The sequence below is a fragment of the Serinus canaria genome, chromosome 1A, assembly GCF_022539315.1.
Source record: "Serinus canaria isolate serCan28SL12 chromosome 1A, serCan2020, whole genome shotgun sequence".
In the NCBI taxonomy this organism is placed as follows: Eukaryota; Metazoa; Chordata; class Aves; order Passeriformes; family Fringillidae; genus Serinus; species Serinus canaria.
The window spans coordinates 802,779-823,106 of NC_066314.1; the positions used below are offsets into that span (position 1 = coordinate 802,779).

A 20,328-nucleotide genomic window follows, 5' to 3' on the forward strand; every position below is an offset into this window, starting at 1 on the left:
CCAGACCAATGGTGATGTGGGGGTGTGTCCTGAGGCCACGCCCTCGATCCCGGCGGACCAATGGGCGTGGCGGGGCGTGGCGGGGCCCGGCCCCCACGTGCTGGCGGCGGCCGCGGGGCTGCGGGATGGAGGCGGCGGGAGGCGGCGGAGCCCCGGGCCCGGGCAGGGCCCGCCAGGGACAGCCCCAGCCCCAGCCTCAACCCCAACCCCAACCACAACCACAGCCCAAGGGCCGGGAGCTCTTCAGGAGCCAGCGCAAGGAGTCCGAGGTAAGAGCGCGGAGCTTGGTGCCGGCACCCCCCGGGCTCCGCCGGGACCTGCTGTGGCGTAGGGAGTCCCTGCGGAAGGAGCCTTATCCAGGACTGGGGGAGCTCCCGGTCTTGGGGGTGCTCCCTACCCCAAACTGGACGCTTTAGGGGTCCTGCGGGGGTGACTTCAGCGTCCTGCGATGCCCAGCCCGGAGCAGGGAGCCCCAGGGGCGCCCCGCGGCACTCCCAGACCCAGCTGCAGAGTTTTGGGGTGCTGGCTCAGCCCCAGCACTGGCACCTCCCAGCCCCACGGCCAGAGCCGGCAGCAGGGTTTTGGGGACCCACCTGGGCCCTGGGCTCCCCCACACTCTGCAGGCCCCCCTTTGCCCCTCACCAAGATCCGGGTGTCCCCTCCAGCCCCTTCACCCCTCCTGCCCCGATAGCCCCGGGGCACGGGGGAACCCCCAAACGCCGCTGGGCTGCCCTGCCCCAGCTGTGCCCGTGCGGCTTCGTGAATGCCAGGCTGGGAGAGCAGGACCGGGATCGGCTCACCAGGGTCCCACCGGGATCTGATGTCCCGGGCCACTGTAAAGCCACCTTTGGGGTTCCCCGACCCCAAAAGGGTCCCTGGGAACGGTGTCCAGGTGGTGCCCGCAGCTCGTGAATTTGGGCTTTGCTTCGCTCCCCTGGCTCGGTCTCTCCAAGCGGATTAGGGCTGCACGCACTCCGCCGGATTCCTCCCCGGCTTTCAGTGCCCGAGGGCTGCAGCGATGGCCTGAGCACCCAGCGAGAGCTCCTGAGCCACTCGGGCTCATCCCGGAGCCGCGCGTCCTCCTGGCTCATCAATATTAATCACCACGATGCGCATCAGTTCCAGCCCGGCTGCCGAGCAGGGCTGCTGAGACTCGGAATGGGGAATTATGTTAATTTCGTTGATTACCCATTCATGTGTTCCCTTACCCGGGGCAGGGCGGCGCGGTGCCGGCCTTGGGTCGTCTGGCTGCGGCTGCCTGCTCGCTGCCCCGCCGGAATCCTCCGGCGAAGTTTCATGCTCCAGTTCCTCATCCGCAGGGGAGGAGGGGGAGACCAGGAAGGCGAAGGGCGGCCCCGAGAGCTGTCAGATCTGCGGTGCCGGGGACGGAGCTCAGGGATCCGCAGCATCCTCCCGCGGGCTTTCGCTTTGAACCGGCCCCGGGGTTTGTTTTTAGGGCGTGCAGGGCTCTGAAACGCATCAAACATTCACCGGCATTTTGTGTCGTGCCTTTGCTTTCCCTGGGGTTTGAGAAATGCTGTTTTTATACACGGCTTTCACATTTCCGCCGTGTTTTAAGCGGCCCCGCACGGACTCTCCGCTCCAGCCCGGGAGACCCATCCCTGCGAGTCGCTGCTCCGGCGGCTGGAGCAGCTTTGGCGCAAAGGCTGCGAGTGCTGGCAGCCATCCCGCAGCCCAAAATATCCCCAGGGATGTGCCAGCCCCCTCCTAACCCCATCCCGCTCTCCGCAGGGCTCCGTGGATTGTCCCAACCTGGAATTCGAGTACGGGGATGCCGACGGGCATGGCGCCGAGCTGGCAGGTGAAGCAGGTTTTGGGCGCTGCATTGTTATTTCCAGGTGCCTGGCAGGCAGGGAAAATGAAAATCCCGCCGGGATGGGGGATGGATACCGAGCGGTGCCGGCCCTGCAGGAACAGAGCGAGCGGGGTTTATTATTAGAGAGCCGCTCACTCCCTGGGGACGCAGAAGGGACGCGTGGGGACACGGGGATTGCCCCGCGCTCCCCATGGCCAGGGCACAGCGCCGGGGGTGGCAGGAGGCGGAGTGTCCGGGGACAGAGCCCAGGCGGGAGGTGTCACCCACCCTTTATCAGGCGGAGCTGTCCTTGTCCCCGTGTTCCTGCTGTGCTCCCGAACCCCGCTCCCGAGCCTGTCCGGAGAAAATGGGGCTATTTTTAGCTCGGTGTATCTCAGCTGCACACGCTGGCCTGGCAAAAACACATTTCCTCTGCAAGGGATCCTTCCTCCTTCCCTGCAGGATCACCTCAGTCCTCGTGGTGCTGCTCAGCCCTCGGGACTGTAGAGATTCTGTGGGAACAGGCAGGAATCCTACAGGAACAGGCAGGAATTACAAAGAGCAGGTGCAACATCATGTCAGTCCAAGCCCAGCCCCTATTTGCAGGACCCAAAATGTCTGAGCTGCTGGATGTGGGATGAGTGCAGGTCCTGCCTGGGTGTTCCTGCATTCCCTTCATTCCCAAACTGCTTAAGTGAGGCTCAAAATGTCCCCTCGAAAACCCCAATGAAACTGGAAGTGCAGCTGGAGCAGGAGCTGGGAACAGCCCAGCCAGGGCATGAAGGGGATGAGGTTGGTGGCATTGGGTGGCCACAAGGTGCCCTTGGAGTTGCAGGAGGGCTCAGGAACCAGTCTAGATCTCTGTCCCGTGTCTGCCTGGGTGCACAGGGATGTTCCCAAGGAATTTGGGAATAAGGAGGAGGGTGAAGACCCTCCATGTCCTTGCTGATCCCTGTCTCCATCAGAGCTGTACAGCTACACCGAGGAGCCTGAGCTGAGCTACAACAGAAGATGCTTCGAGGAGGATTTTCACACTCAAGGTGCCAGCCCTGGGCTCAGCACCCCTGCCTTGGGGCCAGAGCAGCCCCCCAGGGAAGCACCTGGCTGGACTCCTGTCCCTTTTCCAGTGCCAGACAGGAGGTGGCTGGAGCTGGACAGGGCTCAGCAGAAGGCCTACGTCATGCACCTGCTGGATGGGCTGGAGGTGGTCAACAGGGACAGGAGGCTCAGAGTGGCACGGGCCATCCTGTACCTGGCACAGGGTAAGGACATGTCCCCCCTGGCCCAATGTGGCCTCGGATCCGCTGCCATGGAGGTTGGGAGAAGCCTTTCTCGGGGTTGTGCCGGGTTGGTGCAGTGAAGCTCCTGCCTGGGGTGGTCCTGTGGACTCCAGGGATTCAAAGGCAGGTCCTCCCTCACCAGTGTTTCTCTCTGGGGCCTCTCCAGGTGTCTTTGGGGACTGTGATAATGAAGGTGATGTCCTGCACTGGTCTCGGCACAACAGCTTCCTCCTCTACCAGCTGGGCACCTTCTCTGCCTTCCTGGAGCTTCTCAACATGGAGATTGAGTGAGAGGACTGCACTGCCCTTGCCCACCTCTCCCTCTTGTCCTCTTCTTCACTTCATTCTTTCTTCTCACCCCTCCACTTCTTGAACTCGATGACCTTGGAGGTCTTTCCCAATGAAAAAGATTCTGTGATTCTCTGTTCTGCTTTCTCTCCTTCTTCCATTCAATTTACTCTCCTCCACTTCAACTTCCTCCCCACTTTCCTCACCTTCTTCTTCCATCCTCCTCTTTCTCTTCTACCTCCACTTTCTTCTCATCCTCTCACCTTCCTCCTTTTCATCTTCTTTCTCATCCTCCTCAGCCTGTTCCTCTTCATCTTCTTTCTTTTCATCCTCCTCCTCCTCCTCGTCATCTTTCTCCTCATCCTTCTCACCCTTCCTCCTTTTCATCTTTCTTCTCCCTATCTTCCTCACCCTTTTCTCCTCATCCTCCCCCACTTCATCTTCTTTCACCCCATCCTTCCTGCCCTCTTCTTCAATCCTCCTCACCCTCCTCTTTGTCCTCTTTCTCCCCATCCTCCTCCTGCTGCTGGGGAGGTGCCACAGCCGTGTGCCATGTCCCGGTGTGGCATTCCCAGGGCAGGCTGTGGGGATGAGGGGGCTGCCTGAGCTGGGCCCTCTCCTGCAGGAACAGCCAGGCCTGCAGCAGCGCCCTGCGGAAGCCGGCCATCTCCCTGGCCGACAGCACCGAGCTCAGGTACCCCTCGCTGCTGGGAGGGCTGGGGGACAGCCTCTGGGGACACGGTGGCCTCACAGCAGCCTGCTGCGCTGTCCTGGCAGGGTCCTGCTCAGCGTCATGTACCTGATGGTGGAGAACATCCGTGTGGAGCAGGAGGAGGATCCCCCCGAGTGGAAAACCTGCCGGGAGACCTTCAGGATGGAGCTGAGTGAGCCCCAAAGTTCGCTGTGCCCTCTGGAGGTCCCTTTGTGGTGCTGGACCAGCAGGGAGAGCTCAGGGGTGGGGGATCAGCTCTGACCCAGCCCCGGTCCCTCCTGCACAGGTTTCCCTGTGCACACTGAGGAGCCGTTTGCTCTGCTGCTCTTCATGATGGTGACCAAGTTCTGCAGCGGCCACGCTCCACACTTCCCCATGAAGAAGGTGCTGCTCCTGCTCTGGAAGGTGCTCCTGGTGAGTGCAAACCCTTCCTTGCTCCAGAAACTTTCATTCTGGATCAGCGCTGCTGCAGCCTGGATATTCCCCCCCATGATGGGGTTATTTAGGATAGCACCGGGAGCTGACACAGGGATACAGTTCCTTCTGGGATGGGTGGGCTGAGGATGTGGGGTGGGGGAGGAATCTGGAGAAAGAACCAGTGCCGTGGTGCCTTCACCTCGGCTGTCCCGGCTGATGACCCCCGGGAGGGCTATGCGCTCCAGGGGTGCTCCGGGGATGCTCCGGGTGTCCTCCGTGCTCTCCCCTCTCTGTCCGCAGTTCACGCTGGGCGGGTTCGAGGCGCTGCAGGCCATGAAGGTGCGGCGGCGGGAGGAGCTGGGGCTGCCGCCGCTGCCCGAGGACAGCATCCAGGTGGTGCGGGGGATGCGTGCGGCCTCCCCGCCCACCTACGCCATCGAGCTCGTGGAGCAGCAGCCGCAGCAGCCGCAGCAGAAGCGGAGCCACCGCAGCCGCAGGGTGAGAGCGGGAGCGTCCTCCGGGCCGGGAGGGGTTTCCAGCAGGCACCGGCAGGAGGAGCCAGGAGTGCTCGTGGTTACGGTTCCCTTTCCCTCCCAGGTGCTCCGGTGTTTTCCAGTTCTAGGCTTACAGAATTGTTTGGGTTGGAAGGGACATTAAGGATCATCCAGTTCCAAATGACACCTTCCATTAGATCAGGTTTCTCACAGCTCCAGCCAAGCTGGCCTTGGACACTGCCAGGGGTCCAGGGACAGCCACAGCTGCTCTGCCAATTCCAGCCCAGCCCCTCCCCACCCTCCCAGCCAGGAATTCCTTCCCAAGATCCCATCCATGCCTGCCCTCTGGCACTGGGAGCCATTCCCTGGCTCCTGTCCCTGCAGGCCTTGTCCCCAGTCCCTCTGCAGCTCCCCTGGAGCCCCTCCAGGCCCTGGAATGTGCTGGAAGCTCTCCCTGGAACCTTCTCCTCTCAGGGGAGCACCCCCAGCTCTCCCAGCCTGGATCCCTGGGAACTGAGGGGCTCCAGCCCTGCAGCAGCCCAGGGGCCTCCTCTGGGCTCTCTCCAGTGGCTCCAGGTGTTGCTGCTGTGTCCCCAGGGCTGGGGCAGCTCTGCAGGTGGGGTCTCACCTGAGCACAGGGCCAGGATCCCTCCCTCCTCTGCTGCCCATGCTGGGAGACCAGCCCAGGCCTGGGGGGATTTTGGGCTCTCAGGACACGTGGTCAGATCATGTCCACTTTTTTATCCACCAATTTCAACTGCAACAGATCAGCCCCATGGGGTGTTTGGTCCAGAGGACACCAGAGGACATCCTGACCTTATGGCAAAGGGCTGATAAGCACCAGGGAGCAAACTGCTCACAGCAAGTTCTTTTTTTAGCTCTGCTCTTGGAGTTGCTGTGTTGTGTTCTGAGGATGGAAATCCTTTTGCTAAGGAAGAGATATCAGATGGAAACCCCAAAAGTTAAGGTGGAAAGTGGGGTTGCACCTCCTAGAGCAGGGAGGTTAGAGGCACAGAAGGAATTATTGTTCTGAAGGCTTTGGTGGCAACAGCTAGGAGGGAAATTCTCACCTGAGGAACATCTGAGAGCGTGATCCTTTCAGGATGGAGAGATCTGGTGCCAGCACCTGAGAGGGAAATAAAATCCTTCAAGTGACTTGAATGTTTCCTTCCCCTTCTGCTGCAGCCCCTGATGAAGCAAGACAGTTTGGATATCTACAACGAGAGAGATCCCTTCAAGAACGACGAAGGAGGGGTCGATGAAGAGGAGAACGACGAGGTGGACGGCGGGATCGAGGGGGAGCTGGACCTGGTGGAGCGGGACGCGCTCATCCCCGCCATGCCGGCCCAGCGCCTGCCCATCGAGAGGGTGTCCTTCCCCAAGGGGCTCCCCTGGGCCCCCAAAGTCAGGTAAAGCCACCTGGTGCCACTGCCCTCCTCCCCAGACCTACCTGTCCTGGAGTTCATTGCAGTTTTTTGGGAAGTTTTTTGGCCTCCGGCAGGTTGAACTGAAGTGACTGCACTTCTCTTTTTTATTGGTCCTTTCTGGATTGTTTGGTGTGTAAATTCTGGGGAAGAGCTCAGCTAAACCCAGCCCAAGCCAATAAATGGACAAACCAACTTATTGCCCAATAGTGGCAATCCAGTTTTGGATATCCCAGGTTGTGCTGGGGTGCTGTGGGAGCAGGGGCAGCTTTCCCAACCGGCTCCCAGTGGATCTTGGTAGCACAAAGTCCTTGACTAATCATCTTGGGAGCTGGTCAATGAAACCTTGTTGGGTGAGATGGACTCTGTGTTGCCAGGTGAAGCCTTTTTTAGTGGCAGAGAAAAACATCTAAGGATGAAGGAGTTGGTGCCTTTCCTTCCTAAGGCAGCTATGCACACATGAAATGAGGGAATGTTAGGAAAAGAGGGTGAAAACCTCTGTTCCTTTCCCTCTGATCCATGTGAGGGTTTTTCTGCTGTTTATCCCAAACCTGGATTTAACCCAGTATCTTTAAAACACAGGAGCAAATAGATATTTTTGAGATAGGAGCAGTGACAGGGTTAAGTCTGTCTGTCCAGAGCATTCCTTGCAGAAACACAGCAGGAATTGGCTTCCCACATGGATCTCCATGGTGGTGCTGTGGTACTCCATGTTAACACTCTCAGCTTTGAAATCCAACGGCTGCTGCTTTCCTTGGCTGCTGGCTGGAGATCCAGCTGGATTCCTTTCTGTCCAGGAGAGCCTTGGCTCTCAGCTCATGTCCTGCTTGCAGTGCAGAGCTGCCCAGCAGTTCCCATGAAAGATGCCCAAGGTGGAGAAGATGTCAGCTTGCTGTGGGAGCAGCGTGTGCTCTGACAGACTGTGGAGACAACATTTGTTCTCTCAGAGCCAGCAGATGCTCCTTGGAGAGGCGTTTGAGGAGCACAGGAGGTGGATACAAAGGTGCTGGTTGCAGAAATCTCCTCTCTGTTTACTCACACGTTCCCGTGGAGTTGCACAGCAAATACAAATGGTTTAGGTTCACATTGCCCCCAGCCAGTGAGGGCAAGGGTGGCTTTTGCCCACTGCTGTTGAGATCTCTAGGAATCAATCTGAGGTTGTGATCTTGTACTTGTGGCTGTTTTCCAACCTTCTCCTTGTTCTTGTCTCTCCGCTGCTCCATCAGACAGAAAGACATCGAGCATTTCCTGGAAGCAAGCAGGAACAAATTCATCGGATTCACGCTGGGACAGTGAGTGTTTCATGCACCAGATCTGCCCTGCAGCCTCCACCAGTGGGGGTTAAGTGGTGGGAGGTGTGCACAAAGCTCAGGTTTCCCCAGCTCAAGACATGCTCAGGATGAGGCAGTGCTGGCTTTGCCAGAGCTGCAGCAATGAAAGCAGTGCTAGAAAAGCCTGTTCCTGGAGACACTGGTCCCCAGGGACCCTTTCTATTAAAAATCAGACCTAGCCCAGAATAAGTGACCGCTGGCCCGAGCCAGGAGCTGGTTTGATGTGAAAGGCAGCTGAGACAGTTTGGTATCCACAGCAAATGACCCAGTTTGTGAATAAATCAAGCTGTGGGTGCAGAGTCATCCTGGGACAGGCCCAGCAGGGTCCGTCCATTTTTAGGTGCAGTGCTGGGCTCAGACTGGCTCCACCCTATTTCTGATGTTATCTGATTTCACCCAAAGTCTGGTTTAACCCGATTTCACCCCAATTCTCCACCTCAATGTCTCTCCTGTCTCGTGATGGGGAGGAGGTGGGAGGGCAGCAGCTCAAGCCAACACCTCTCCCAATTCCTGACCCATCTGGGATGCATTCAGCAGACTCCAGGCTCCCTTTTCTACCTGTTATGGCACGGGAATGTTTGAGCATGGATCTCCTTCCCAGTACTGACCTTCTTTCCTCTCCCCAGGGACACTGAAACCCTGATAGGGCTCCCACGGCCGATCCATGAAAGTGTGAAGACCCTGAAGCAGGTGAGATGGTGGCTCCATGCCTGGCATGGGATATCCACCACGTGGATCCTCCTGGCCAACCTCCCTGAAACACTGGTACTGCAGGGAGTAAAAAGTTTGGGTGCCTCAGGAAAAGCTTTTGAAGCTTCTTGCAGGAATTGAGGCAAAAAATTTAAAAACTGAGTCCTCAAGTAGCCTCTCCAGCATTTTTACTTTCCTTTTATCCAAGGTGTAGCATTCCTGTTTCCTGGTGAGTGTCTGTCATGTGTTTTGAAGGTGACAGACTTTCAGAGCTGTATGTTTGGATATACATTCCCAAACTGGTGCAGTCCCCAGAGAGAAGCACGGCCAGCCTTGGCTCCTGCAGTGCTCTGTGGGGAATGAGACCCCCCAGAGGCCACCTGACCCTATCCAGGGTCTGGGTTGTCTTTTGGAGGTGATTGTCCCTCCAATTCCTTACAGAGAGCTCCTAGAGGGAGCAGGTGGAGGTAACCCAAGGCAGGAGGTGTGAGGGGCTGCAGGGATGTCCCCCTCAGGGATGAGCTCTGTGGCTCTGCTGTGACCTGCACAGCTCACTGGGGCATTGCTGTGACCATGGCTGGCCGTGTTCCCTCCTCCAGCTGTGACACTGCTCTGCCTCTGTCTGTGTGTTTTGCCAGCACAAGTACGTTTCCATCTCAGATGTCCAGATCAAGAATGAGGAGGAGCTGGAGAAGTGCCCCATGTCTCTGGTAAGAAGGAAGTTGCTTCACCCCATCACCAGAGAGAAGATGGGAGACTTCCATTACACTGGCTTACATGTCAGTGTAAATCCATGCTTATTTTTACTTGGTTTTCCCTTGTTTTTAACGTTTCTGTGCCCTAGGGGGAAGAGGAAGTCCAAGAAACCCCTTGTGAGGTGTTGTATCGAGCAATGCTGTACAACCTCCCCCAGTACATGGTAAGCCCCCGTTCCTCAAAAGGAAGGAAGAGCTCTGGAGCAGGGAATGGTGCCAGTCCAGGAGCTGCAGAGCTCAGCACAGGAGGGTGTTCAGGACCTGGGTGGTCAGATTTTGGTGGGAATCCTGAGCAGAGTTGGGAGGAAAGTACAGTCCAAGAGGAGGGATTCAGAGGATTCTGAGATGCTGGTTGGATCACGTGAGCTCTGTCGGGAGAGACAGAGATTTCAGTGCATTTAAACTCCAGGTGTCCCTTGTGCTGTTTTACCCTCCCTACCAGAGCTCAGGCACATGTGATGCTTTAGGTTAAGGATCAAGCAGAGCTGCTGAGCTCCCCACACTTGTCCTTTCTGTCAGTGGTTGAGTGTGGCCTGCTGAAACACTGTAGAGCTGGCTTGGAGTTGTGCAGTTTTGGCAAGTGAAGGAGAAGGAAGGGGTTCCCTTTCCTGGACCATCCCCCAGACCTGCCCTCTCCTGCAGATCGCTTTGCTGAAGATTCTCCTGGCTGCTGCACCCACCTCCAAGGCCAAGACTGACTCCATCAACATCCTGGCAGACGTGTTGCCTGAAGAGATGCCGTAAGTCCCTCCCCAGGTGGCCACCGGCCATCCCAGCCTTGCCACCAAGTCTTGGACCAAGCAGGAGAGCCAATAGGTTTGGAGGGCTCCAGATCTGGGGTATCTGTTTGGGTAGGTGGGAATTACAGCTGGCACCAGGGCAGAGCTGTGAAAGCCAGGAAAGTGATGCTGCGATGATTTGAGTGCAGCCACTCCAAGCTGAGTGGCACAAATGACAAAATCCTTCTAATTGACCCAAATCATAAAGATTTGTCAGCATATAGGAGGTGTCCTTCCTACCACTCTGCCAGGATTCCTGGTGGAGGGCAATCCACCTTTTTTTCCTCCTTTTCTGAGCTCATTTTGGCATCACCAGGTGGGATGGGTGGAAATGGGAGTCCCAGGGGCAGCGAAGGTGCTTGGTTCCATAGAGCTCATCCAGATGAAGGAGAACTCCACAGTGCCTTGGGCTCCCTGCTGCCACGGCCACGGTGCTGCTTTCCCTCCACGCAGCATCACCGTCCTGCAGAGCATGAAGCTGGGCATCGACGTGAACAGACACAAGGAGATCATCGTGAAGAGCATCTCGGCGCTGCTGCTGCTGCTCCTCAAGCACTTCAAGCTGAACCACATCTACCAGGTGAGCCTAGAGGAAGGGATGGCCATTGCCCAGCTGGGCTTGAAGGTCCCGATAAAGCCTCTCCTGGAAGATTTCTGGGAAGAGTTTCCATGAGGAGCTGTAATCACATTTCCTTGGCTCCAGGGTTTGTACAGGGCCGCTCAGGTTGGGATAACCCCGCTGTGCTTTGACAACACCTTTTCTACTCACGTGGCAGGAGCTTTTGGAGTTCTGGGAATATCCATTCAGGTTAAATTTAGGAAAAAGCACGAGCCTCTCTGGCAGAAGGGGAAGAGGAAGGGGATTAGGCAAGACTCTCTTTTGCTCTGTCATCTCCAGTGCCCAGAAATAGTGCTGGGAAGGACCTCACGAGGTCACCTAATCTGCTCTTGGCAGGGTCGGGTTCTTGGGGCTCCAGTTTCAACAGAGGCAGGAGATCTAGGTCATAGTTGCAATCTCATTTTTGTTCCCAATGTGATTCTTGTTCCATCTGTGTGGCACCAATCAAACTGCACCCACTCCAGGGCTTTCCTTGGTTAAAAAAACCCAAGGACTAATATGAGCTGTGGCCCAGTTCTCCACTCGTTCTGCAAGTCAAACAATTAATGTTTTCTAATTTTTTCTGTTAAAGCTTTCAGCACGCTACAAATCCCTCTGCGTTACAAAACCCACTGATATTTAACTGAGGATAAATATAAATCCACGTACTGGATTGGGTAAAATGAAACCAACTCCCACATTTTTACAATCCTACATTTGTTCTGCTCCCCCCCCCCACCACATCCCTTCATTAATTTTCTCACTTCAAAGCAGCTCCTCTCCTTTCTTCCCCCCAGGCAGGAGGGCCATTGCAGCCTGCTGCTGAGCCTGGAGAAAGCTGCAGGGTTTCATCCCCCCTGATTCTGCTTTTCATTGTGTCCCATCGGGGTGATTTTGTTCTTTCTGTGACAAAGGTGGTCTCAGGGAGCACCATGAGAACTCCAGCAGGTCTGAAATGAAGGAATCACTGAACCACAGAATGGTCTGGGTTGGAAGGGTCGATTACTCACCAGCACCTCCCTCCCAGTGCTGTGTCATCTGTGGTGTGCCAATGCTGACAGCTGGCACCAGGCTGACATGAGAACAAACTGTTCCTTCCCTCTCCAATTGGAGATCTGGATGGAGGGGCATGGGACGGGCAGGATGGGACAGGATTGGGTTTTGCTGCAGTTTGTATCTTTAGAGAACAGGAGAGATTTGTTGCATTATTGAACTGAGAGTGGTTTGGGTTGGAAGGGACCTTGAAGACCATTTAATACTTTGAGGGAGAGAGGAATTAAAAGCAAGTAGGAAAATAGGGATATTGTTCCAGTCAAAATTTCTGAGGGAACTGGGATTAGTGTGTGAGAGCAATAGGATTTATTGTATTTTCTCATGTAATAGCTACAAGCCCTTCCCTCTTCCCCACACACTGTTTTGCCACAGATTTAACTTAGGAAAGCCATGAGGTGCAGCTATTCCCAGAGCACTGCCGTGAAGTCTGCATGTCCTCTCTAGGGCACGTGGAATTTTCCAGCTGCTGTGCATGACACAGACCTTACCCAGCAAACTTCAGGGACAGGATGGTCTGTGAGGTGTCTGGGGCAAACCAAGTGCTTTCCTTTTGGCTGGGAAGAGGTTCCCATCCCCAGGTGGTGCTCCCAGCTGTTCCAGCCAACGCTGACCCGTTCCCCTTCTCTCCCCCAGTTTGAGTACGTGTCCCAACACCTGGTCTTTGCCAACTGCATCCCGCTGATCCTGAAATTCTTCAACCAGAACATCATGTCTTACATCGCTGCCAAAAACAGGTACAGCCCCTGGTGGGGGACAGAAAGATGATGGGGCAGGAAGGCTTCGTGCTTGGGGAACCCTGATGTCCTGGGGGGACCCAGGTGACCTCACAAGGCTTTGGGGTGTCCTGTCCGCTACAGAAATATGTGGAGGGAGCAGATCCCTTTGGCGTCATGAGGATGGCTGGATGCTGGGTTTCCAATCTCTGATTGGGCTGCTGCAATAGTACTGAAATAAAATAGGCTAAAGCTTTAAAATAATTTTCATTTTCCCGTGGACTCCTGGGGAGCCATCCAGTGCTACTGGGCACCTCTGGGCCATGGCTTCATCAAGGCCAGGTGGGATAGGCTCTTCCAGGTCTTTCCCACTTTTTGTAGCTGTAATCCAGGTTTTCCATAGCTGTCACTGCCTTTTACTGCTGACCTGAGAGAGGCACCAGCCCTGTTTTGAGCAGGGCAGTGGCTGGACTGCCATGGATCAGAGACCTGACACAGCACAGATCTTTCCCAGCTCTCCAGGGCAGGATTTCTCTGTTTGGAGAGGAGCTCCCCAGGGGTGTTGGAATGATAAAAAGATCCTTTCTCTTCCTTTTTGATGCTCTTTTTGTGGCTCTTCAGCTGTGTGTGTAGGCTGGTCTGTCTCCTGCATGGTATGGTTGTGTCTGTGTGAGGAGGCATGCATAGAAAAACAGGAAGTAATATGTTGAGCCTCCTGCTGTAAATATTTCCACTTTTGGTCCTGTGTTTTTTAAGTGAGGAGGAAACATATCCCAGGAGCACTCAGCTCCCTCCTCTGCTCTGGGATGGAGGTTTCACAGGCAGGATATGCACCTGTGAGTCAGGTGGGATGTGCAGCTGGATGCTCTGAGCCAGGGAGGTGAAAATTCCAGTTCTGGGTGTATTTGACTGACTACTTCTACAAATTCCACAGGCCTGGATGCCTTTGAAACACATGATACTCTAAATACTCACTCACCACGAATTTTCTTGCTGCCAACCAGATGCCTCCCTGTGAACCTCAGATTTATTTTGTTTACTTTTTTCCCCTTTTTAAATATGCATATGAATAACTCATCTGTCCTGTCTTAATGGATCCAAGTCCTTCGAGTCCTTGTTAATGGACTCAGGATGGAGCTTTGGAGCCAGGAGGCATCGATGTGCTCCATTAAGCTGAGGGCTGAGGCAGTGCTGAGGCTGGGATCCCCTTTGGATGCTGTCTGTGCCAGAGGCAGCCCCATCAGCATGGCTGCTTCACGTGCTGGAGATGGGATTGTTCCCCACCCAAATCACTTGTTGCATTTCCAGGCACAGAGCAGGAAGAATGTTACAGATTCCTGGGCATGATCATACAGATCACCTTCAAAATGTCTCTCATGTTAATTGGTTGCTAATGAGCCCCTTCTTTCCTGTTTTCTGCAGCATCTCTGTCCTGGATTATCCGCATTGCACGGTCTGTGACTTGCCCGAGCTCACAGCAGAAAGCCTGGTAAGCAGCACAGAAAGGGTTTTTGTGGCCAGGATTTCTCTTTGTGACAGCACAAGGAAGGATTTGGGTTTTCTGTTCCCTGTCTTCTTTTTCTGTAGCCCCCAGCCTTTCCAAAATTGGACTTTTTTTTCCCCTCCAGGCTTGAAAATCCCCCCCATCACTATTCTGAGTCACTGTCATCTGTGGGGAAGTGGGGTGAAGAGGCCCTGCTGGTGTTGGGCACCCCATAAAAATAGCTGGGTTTGGGGGGTTTCCCTTTATCAGAACAGAATCACGGAATTCCGAGATCATTGCGGTTGGAAAAGACCTCCAAGATCATCAAGTCCAATCTTTGATCAAACACCCCCTTGTCCCCAGCCCAGAGCCCTGAGTGCCACATCCAGGAACTCCTTGGACACCTCCAGGATGGGAGTTCCCTGGGCAGCCCCTGGCAAGGCCTGAGCACCCTTTCCATGTGGAATTCTTCCTGATGTCCACCCTGAGCCTCCCCTGGCACAGTTTGAGGTTGTTTCTTCTTGTTCTGACAAGACAAGACTCTTGTGCTTTGAAAGAGAATTTACCCAGAGGCTGTTGCCTCCCAGGTTTCAGTTGCTCTGAGCACTTCTGTTCTATGAGACACCAGTTTAAGGAATGAACAAAATTCCCTATGGAGAGGAGCCTTAAGTATTCCAGAGCCTGGCCAGAGGATGGGCTGGGCAAACACACAGACCACAGATGGGATAACAAGGCTGGCAGGTTCCTAATTACAGTAATTCAAGTGCAGAGGAGGTTGGACTTGGACAGCACGGGGGGAAAGCAGTGGAGTTAACAGGAAATAATGGACAGGGAATGGAGACCCTAAATCATTGAGAAGGATCCTGAGCAAATCCAGTCCAGGCAGGGATGATCTCATGGTGCTGCTGCAGTCTGAGGCCTGTGTTGCTTTCCTTAGGTGTGGAAAGGTCAAAATCATCAGAGAGAAAGATTTTCCCCAGGTCAGGGCTGCTGAAGGTTGGATCCCCATCCAGCCCTGCCAGACTCCACCGGATCCTGGACCGATGGGGACATCTAGTGACACTTCACGGAGGGTTTCATGGCTTGTGCAATCCTCACAGTCAGCCTCAAGGCTGTAGGAGAAAACTGAACGTTTTTAGGGAGAATACTCCCGTGACAGTTTGAGAGCTGTCACGTTCAGGGACAGCAGCTTTCACTTTCCTCCAGCAGACACGGATGTTATCCTCAAGGGAGAGCAATTTAATTAGAAAATATGCAGAAACCAACTTGAATTTTACCACGAGGGTTCATCTTTGGGAGGATACCCATGGAAGTAAGGATCGAATAGGAGTTAGACACACCCTGGTACTCGAGGCATATGTTTGTGCATGTATTTATATTTCTGCAGCCAGCCCTTCATGTGTTGTTTTAGCTTTTTTTTACCACTCTGATGAGTGATTTCAACATCCCAGCGTAACACATTTCTCAGAGGATGTCACAGATCATTCTGCTGTCAGTGGCTTGAGCACAGAGAGGTGTGTTTGGTTATCCCAAGGAGAGCCAGGATGAGTCTAATGCTGTCTCCCAAGGGGGCCCTGTGGGTTAACTGCTCTCCCCATCTGGTGTAAATCAGGAGTGGCTGAGGTGGTGGGGGATTCAAATCCTGGCCAGTCTCCATCTCCCCTCTCCTGTCTCCATAGGGGTCTGCAAAGGGCTTAACCCACCCCTTTGAAGGGGGATTAAAGCCTCTTTGGCCTGTTCCCTCCCCCCATAAACCTAATGATAAGACCCTCCCCTCCTTCAGTCTATAGAGACAGCATCAGACTGGTGACAAACAGATCCATCAGCCCAAGAAATGGGCACTGCCTTATTCCACTGGGACCTTTGGGAAAATTACTGGGTGTAGAGAGTGCAAGTTAGGCCTGGCACAATGTGGCACTGCAGGGCCAATGCAGTTTGGCACCCCCAAAGCACCAGACAGCATCCACGAGCACCTCAGTGACATTCTGGTGACATTCTGGTGACATCCCACCTCTGGCTGCCTCTCGGGCATTGGCAGGGGCTGCTCAGGGAGCCCTGGAGTGCCCATCCCTGGAGGTGGCCAAGGAATCCCTGGATGTGGCACTCAGAGCTCTGGGCTGGGGACAAGGTGGGGATCAGGCACAGCTGGGGTCGGTGGCCTTGGAGCTCTTTTCCAGCCTCGGTGATTCCTTGATTCTGGCTGGCACTTGCCTTTAAAAGCCAAGGGGTTGTGCTGGTGGGATCTTCTTGGGTAAATCTGCTTTCAAACCCCTCCTGAGGGTGCCCAGATCCTGGAATGGGTTGAGTTTTTGCTCTGAGTGAAGAAGGCTGTAGCTGGCTGTGAGAGGTTTATAAATTCAGCAGCCCTTGCTGTGCACTAATCCCCAAACAGGATTTTTGTGGGACATTTCTCCTGTGCTTGGAGCTGTTCAAACATGGAGCAAGTTACCGCAGCGGTGGAATTAAATCTCAAAGTGCCCCGGGCAGTGTTTCCACAAGCTGGAGCTGGGGGTGTTTACAGTTACCTAATAGTTAAAACAATGTCTCAGCAGCACTTAAGCTGGAGGGGGTTTTGTTACAGAAAAGTCTAGTCCTCTTGATACAAACGTTGCTATTTGTCATCCCGTGCTGATTTGTGATTTCCTTTTACTGGAAATGTGTGCCCTAAGCATGAATTAATTGATATAGTTACCAAAAGCAGTGGTGATCACCAGGCTGAAATTTGCTCTCTGGCTGTAAACAAAGAATACAAATCTACCACAAAATATATTTCCCATGATGGAATAATGTGATTTATCCCATTATTAGCTCCTACTCTCAATTAAAAGCAGATTAAAATTGGAATGTTTCAGAATGGTTTTCCCCAGAATCTGCTGCTGATAACCCAAGCGAGGAGGAAGCTCTGCTGCTTGTCTGCCCTCAGAAATTAGACTTGTGCAGACAATAAAGATTTCTGCCTAAGGACATCTCTGTGGTGGTGCTGATGAACGCTGTGGTCAGGGCTGCACTTCTCCCCTTGCAGGAAGCTGGAGACAACAACCAGTTCTGCTGGAGGAATTTGTTCTCCTGCATTAACTTGCTGAGGATCCTCAACAAGCTGACCAAGTGGAAACACTCGAGGACAATGGTAAGGGAGTGTCCCCTCCCCTGAGACCCTCCAGCGTTTCACCTGGAGCATCTCCCTGGCTCTACACCGCAGGTTCAGCCCAGCCTTGTGCTCAGGGTTCCTTGTGCAAGTGCAGGAGCTTCTGCTCTTCAAAATCTTCCCTTTTCTCTTTCACACATCGAGCCTTAAATGCAGAAATACCTTTTCTCCTGCAAATAACATTTCTGTGACCCTCAAGCCCCGTGCAGAGAGTGTTGGTTGTGCTGAACGCTCCTGTTCTCCCTCCTGGGGGTTTGTGATGTACGAGGCCCAGGTGTTGGTGCCCACATCAGCCCAGAGTGTGTTTGTGTTGCTGTCCAGGTGTTGGTGCCCATATCAGCCCAGACAGAGTGTGTTTGTGTGGCTGTCCAGGTGATGGTGCCCACATCAGCCCAGACAGAGTGTGTTTGTGTGGCTGTCCAGGTGTTGGTGCCCACATCAGCCCAGACAGAGTGTGTTTGTGTGGCTGTCCAGTGTGTTGGTGCCCACATCAGCCCAGACAGAGTGTGTTTGTGTGGCTGTCCAGGTGATGGTGCCCACATCAGCCCAGACAGAGTGTGTTTGTGTGGCTGTCCAGGTGTTGGTGCCCACATCAGCCCAGACAGAGTGTGTTTGTGTGGCTGTCCAGGTGATGGTGCCCACATCAGCCCAGACAGAGTGTGTTTGTGTGGCTGTCCAGGTGTTGGTGCCCACATCAGCCCAGACAGAGTGTGTTTGTGTGGCTGTCCAGGTGATGGTGCCCACATCAGCCTAGACAGAGTGTGTTTGTGTGGCTGTCCAGGTGTTGGTGCCCACATCAGCCCAGACAGAGTGTGTTTGTGTGGCTGTCCAGGTGTTGGTGCCCACATCAGCCCAGACAGAGTGTGTTTGTGTGGCTCCCCAGCACCCTGCACTGATGGGTGTTGCTCTCCTGGCAGATGCTGGTGGTGTTTAAATCAGCCCCGATCCTGAAGCGGGCTCTGAAGGTGAAGCAGGCCATGATGCAGCTCTACGTGCTCAAGCTGCTGAAGATCCAGACCAAGTACCTGGGGCGCCAGTGGAGGAAGAGCAACATGAAGACCATGTCTGCCATCTACCAGAAGGTGCGGCACCGCATGAACGACGACTGGGCCTACGGCAACGGTGAGTGCTGGCCCACTTGCTTTGGCCCAAAACCTCTAAAATTGTTGTCACTGCTGGGCATTTCTTCCAGAAGTTTCATGGCACTGTTCTGCACCATCAGATTTAGAGCTCAGGAAAGCCAGCTTTGAAAATACTGGGATTCTTTACATATTATAGGTTTATATAATATGGCATAATGTCATGGTTATTGCAGCTTTTCTATACCATTCATAGCTACATTTGCCCAAATTTTAAAATATTTGTGGTTAGGAGCTCGTAATAAGCTCACCAGGTTTTAAATGTTTTAAATCTTCATCCCTGCTTCAGTGGTCAGTGGAGGTTTTTAGTAAAAGTGGTGGGGCCTTTGTGAAAAAAGCAGGGCTGGGTAATGATAGAGAGTCCTTAATGCAGGAATAATTACATTTTTATGGGATATCTTAAATAGTCCTTAATGCAGGAGTAATTATATTTTTTATGGCTATCTTAAATGAAAATGCACACATAATGGGAATTGGTAAGGAATAATAATAATTAGGAGTGACTGGTTAATTCACGTGAAACCTTCAGCCTTTCTTTCACTCAAGCCTTGTCAGAGCGGTGTTTCCCACACTATTTGGGTGTTCCTCCCGCCCTGCAGACATCGATGCCAGGCCGTGGGATTTCCAGGCTGAGGAATGCACGCTGAGGGCCAACATCGAAGCCTTCAACAGCCGCAGGTACGACAAGCCGCAGGACTCGGAGTTCGCCCCGGTGGACAACTGCCTGCAGAGCGTGTTGGGCCAGCGCCTGGAGCTGCCCGAGGACTTCCACTACTCCTACGAGCTCTGGCTGGAGCGGGAGGTGTTCTCGCAGCCCATCCGCTGGGAAGAGCTGCTGCACTGCCAGTGACAGCCCCGCCTCCGCCTGCCCCCTCCTGCCGCCCTCAGGGCTGGCGGTGCCAGGGCCGGGGTGGATCTGGGGCGTTTTAGCACAGCTGGGAAAACAAATTAAACTTTCCAAAGAGACCAGGTCTCTGTGTGCCCAGCAGCCACCTCTTTTTGGAGGTCATCCTGTGGCTCCTTGGAGACCAGGAGGCACGGGTTGCAGAGTGAGCTCAGAGCCCAGGTGTGTCTCCGTGCGGGCTGGGGGTAAGGATTCCCAGTGGGAATTCCATCCCCCCGCACGCCCCACGCTCCTCTCTTTGGGTCTGTTCTGGCTGCTGACGTGCTCCCAACAGCACCTTGCCAGCCCGGGGTGCCAGGAGCACAGCTTGGCTTGGGATGGAGACAGCATTCCGTGTTGTCCCTGGGCTGGCACTGCTGCTGCTGGGGTGGCACAGCCCAGCTCAGAGTCCTGTGCCACCAGGGCCAGGTCCTGCATGTCCCCTGGACACCCACCCGTCACCTTTGCACTTCTGCTGTCCTCCACCTCCACTCACCTTCATTCACCACCCCTGTGCTGTGCAGTTCCCAGCTGTGCAGCCTCCCTGAGTGTCACTGGATTCCAGATCCTCTGCAGCCCTTCCAGCCCTGAGGGGACAGCAAACACCCCCTTCAATAACCCAAGTTTGACACAGATTCTTGCTTGTCTGGGGGAACGTCTGTGCCTGCTCTTAGGGTGGGCAGGGAAGGTGCTTTGGTGAGTAATTGATGAGGAAAAGAGTGGATTCTGTGGTCCATAACTTTCAGGATGAGTAGGATATGGAGCTGTAAACTTTCTGGGAATTTAATAACAGAATATTTCAATTAAATACCGAACACTACCCTGGGGTAAAGCTGCGTTGCATGAGGGTGGCATTTGTCAAAGCATCGTGTGTTGCTATAGGGCAGGGAAGCCCTAAATAAACAAGTGTTTGTTATGGCAGGATTTGTGCTAATTGCTTAAACAATTAATTAGCTCGGGAATGTTTCCTTCGTGAGGTTTGTCCAAGGCCTTGTTCATGGAAATGGCATTAAGCCTTTTAAAGCCTTTTAAAATATGCTTTTGTTCAAAATAAACCAACTTTTAAAGGAATCCTCCTTATTTAAGCTTTTCATTCCTGTATCTTAATTTAAATGCTTCTTTTTTATTATTTTTTAAGGATAAAAACATCTCCCAAATTCAGCCCTCACCCCTGCCCATCTCCACTCAAGGAGAAATTGAATGAATTACTAAAATACTTAGAAAAGCCCTTGCTATTTGGCTAAAATCTTTTATTTTCCCCACAATAAATTGAAAAAAAAATAACCAGTGCATACCCAATGTGCATTTTTCTGTATTTTATATTTAAA

The 20,328-nt window shown here is 53.8% G+C and overlaps 1 protein-coding gene across 3 annotated transcripts; it reads left to right on the forward strand.

Annotated features, from left to right (window-relative positions):
- Window positions 1–106: 106 nt before the first annotated feature.
- On the forward strand, window positions 107–20,071 carry STRIP2 (striatin interacting protein 2). Of its 3 annotated transcripts, none has more exons than XM_030238629.2 (21): window positions 107–269; window positions 1,753–1,822; window positions 2,782–2,856; window positions 2,944–3,078; window positions 3,263–3,383; window positions 4,010–4,078; window positions 4,162–4,268; window positions 4,383–4,510; window positions 4,814–5,011; window positions 6,193–6,416; window positions 7,658–7,723; window positions 8,389–8,452; window positions 9,091–9,162; window positions 9,297–9,371; window positions 9,850–9,947; window positions 10,440–10,566; window positions 12,271–12,371; window positions 13,773–13,839; window positions 16,856–16,960; window positions 17,896–18,100; window positions 18,717–20,071. In XM_030238629.2, the coding sequence occupies exons 1-21, from the start codon at window positions 126–128 to the stop codon at window positions 18,965–18,967; spliced, it is 2,502 nt and encodes an 833-aa protein (XP_030094489.1). In that variant the 5' UTR covers window positions 107–125; the 3' UTR covers window positions 18,968–20,071. The 3 variants fall into 3 exon arrangements, with proteins under 3 accessions (XP_030094489.1, XP_050825968.1, XP_050825967.1); XM_050970011.1 differs by having other exon boundaries at window positions 18,647–18,887; XM_050970010.1 differs by having other exon boundaries at window positions 148–269; window positions 1,753–1,859.
- The last annotated feature ends 257 nt before the right edge of the window (window positions 20,072–20,328 follow it).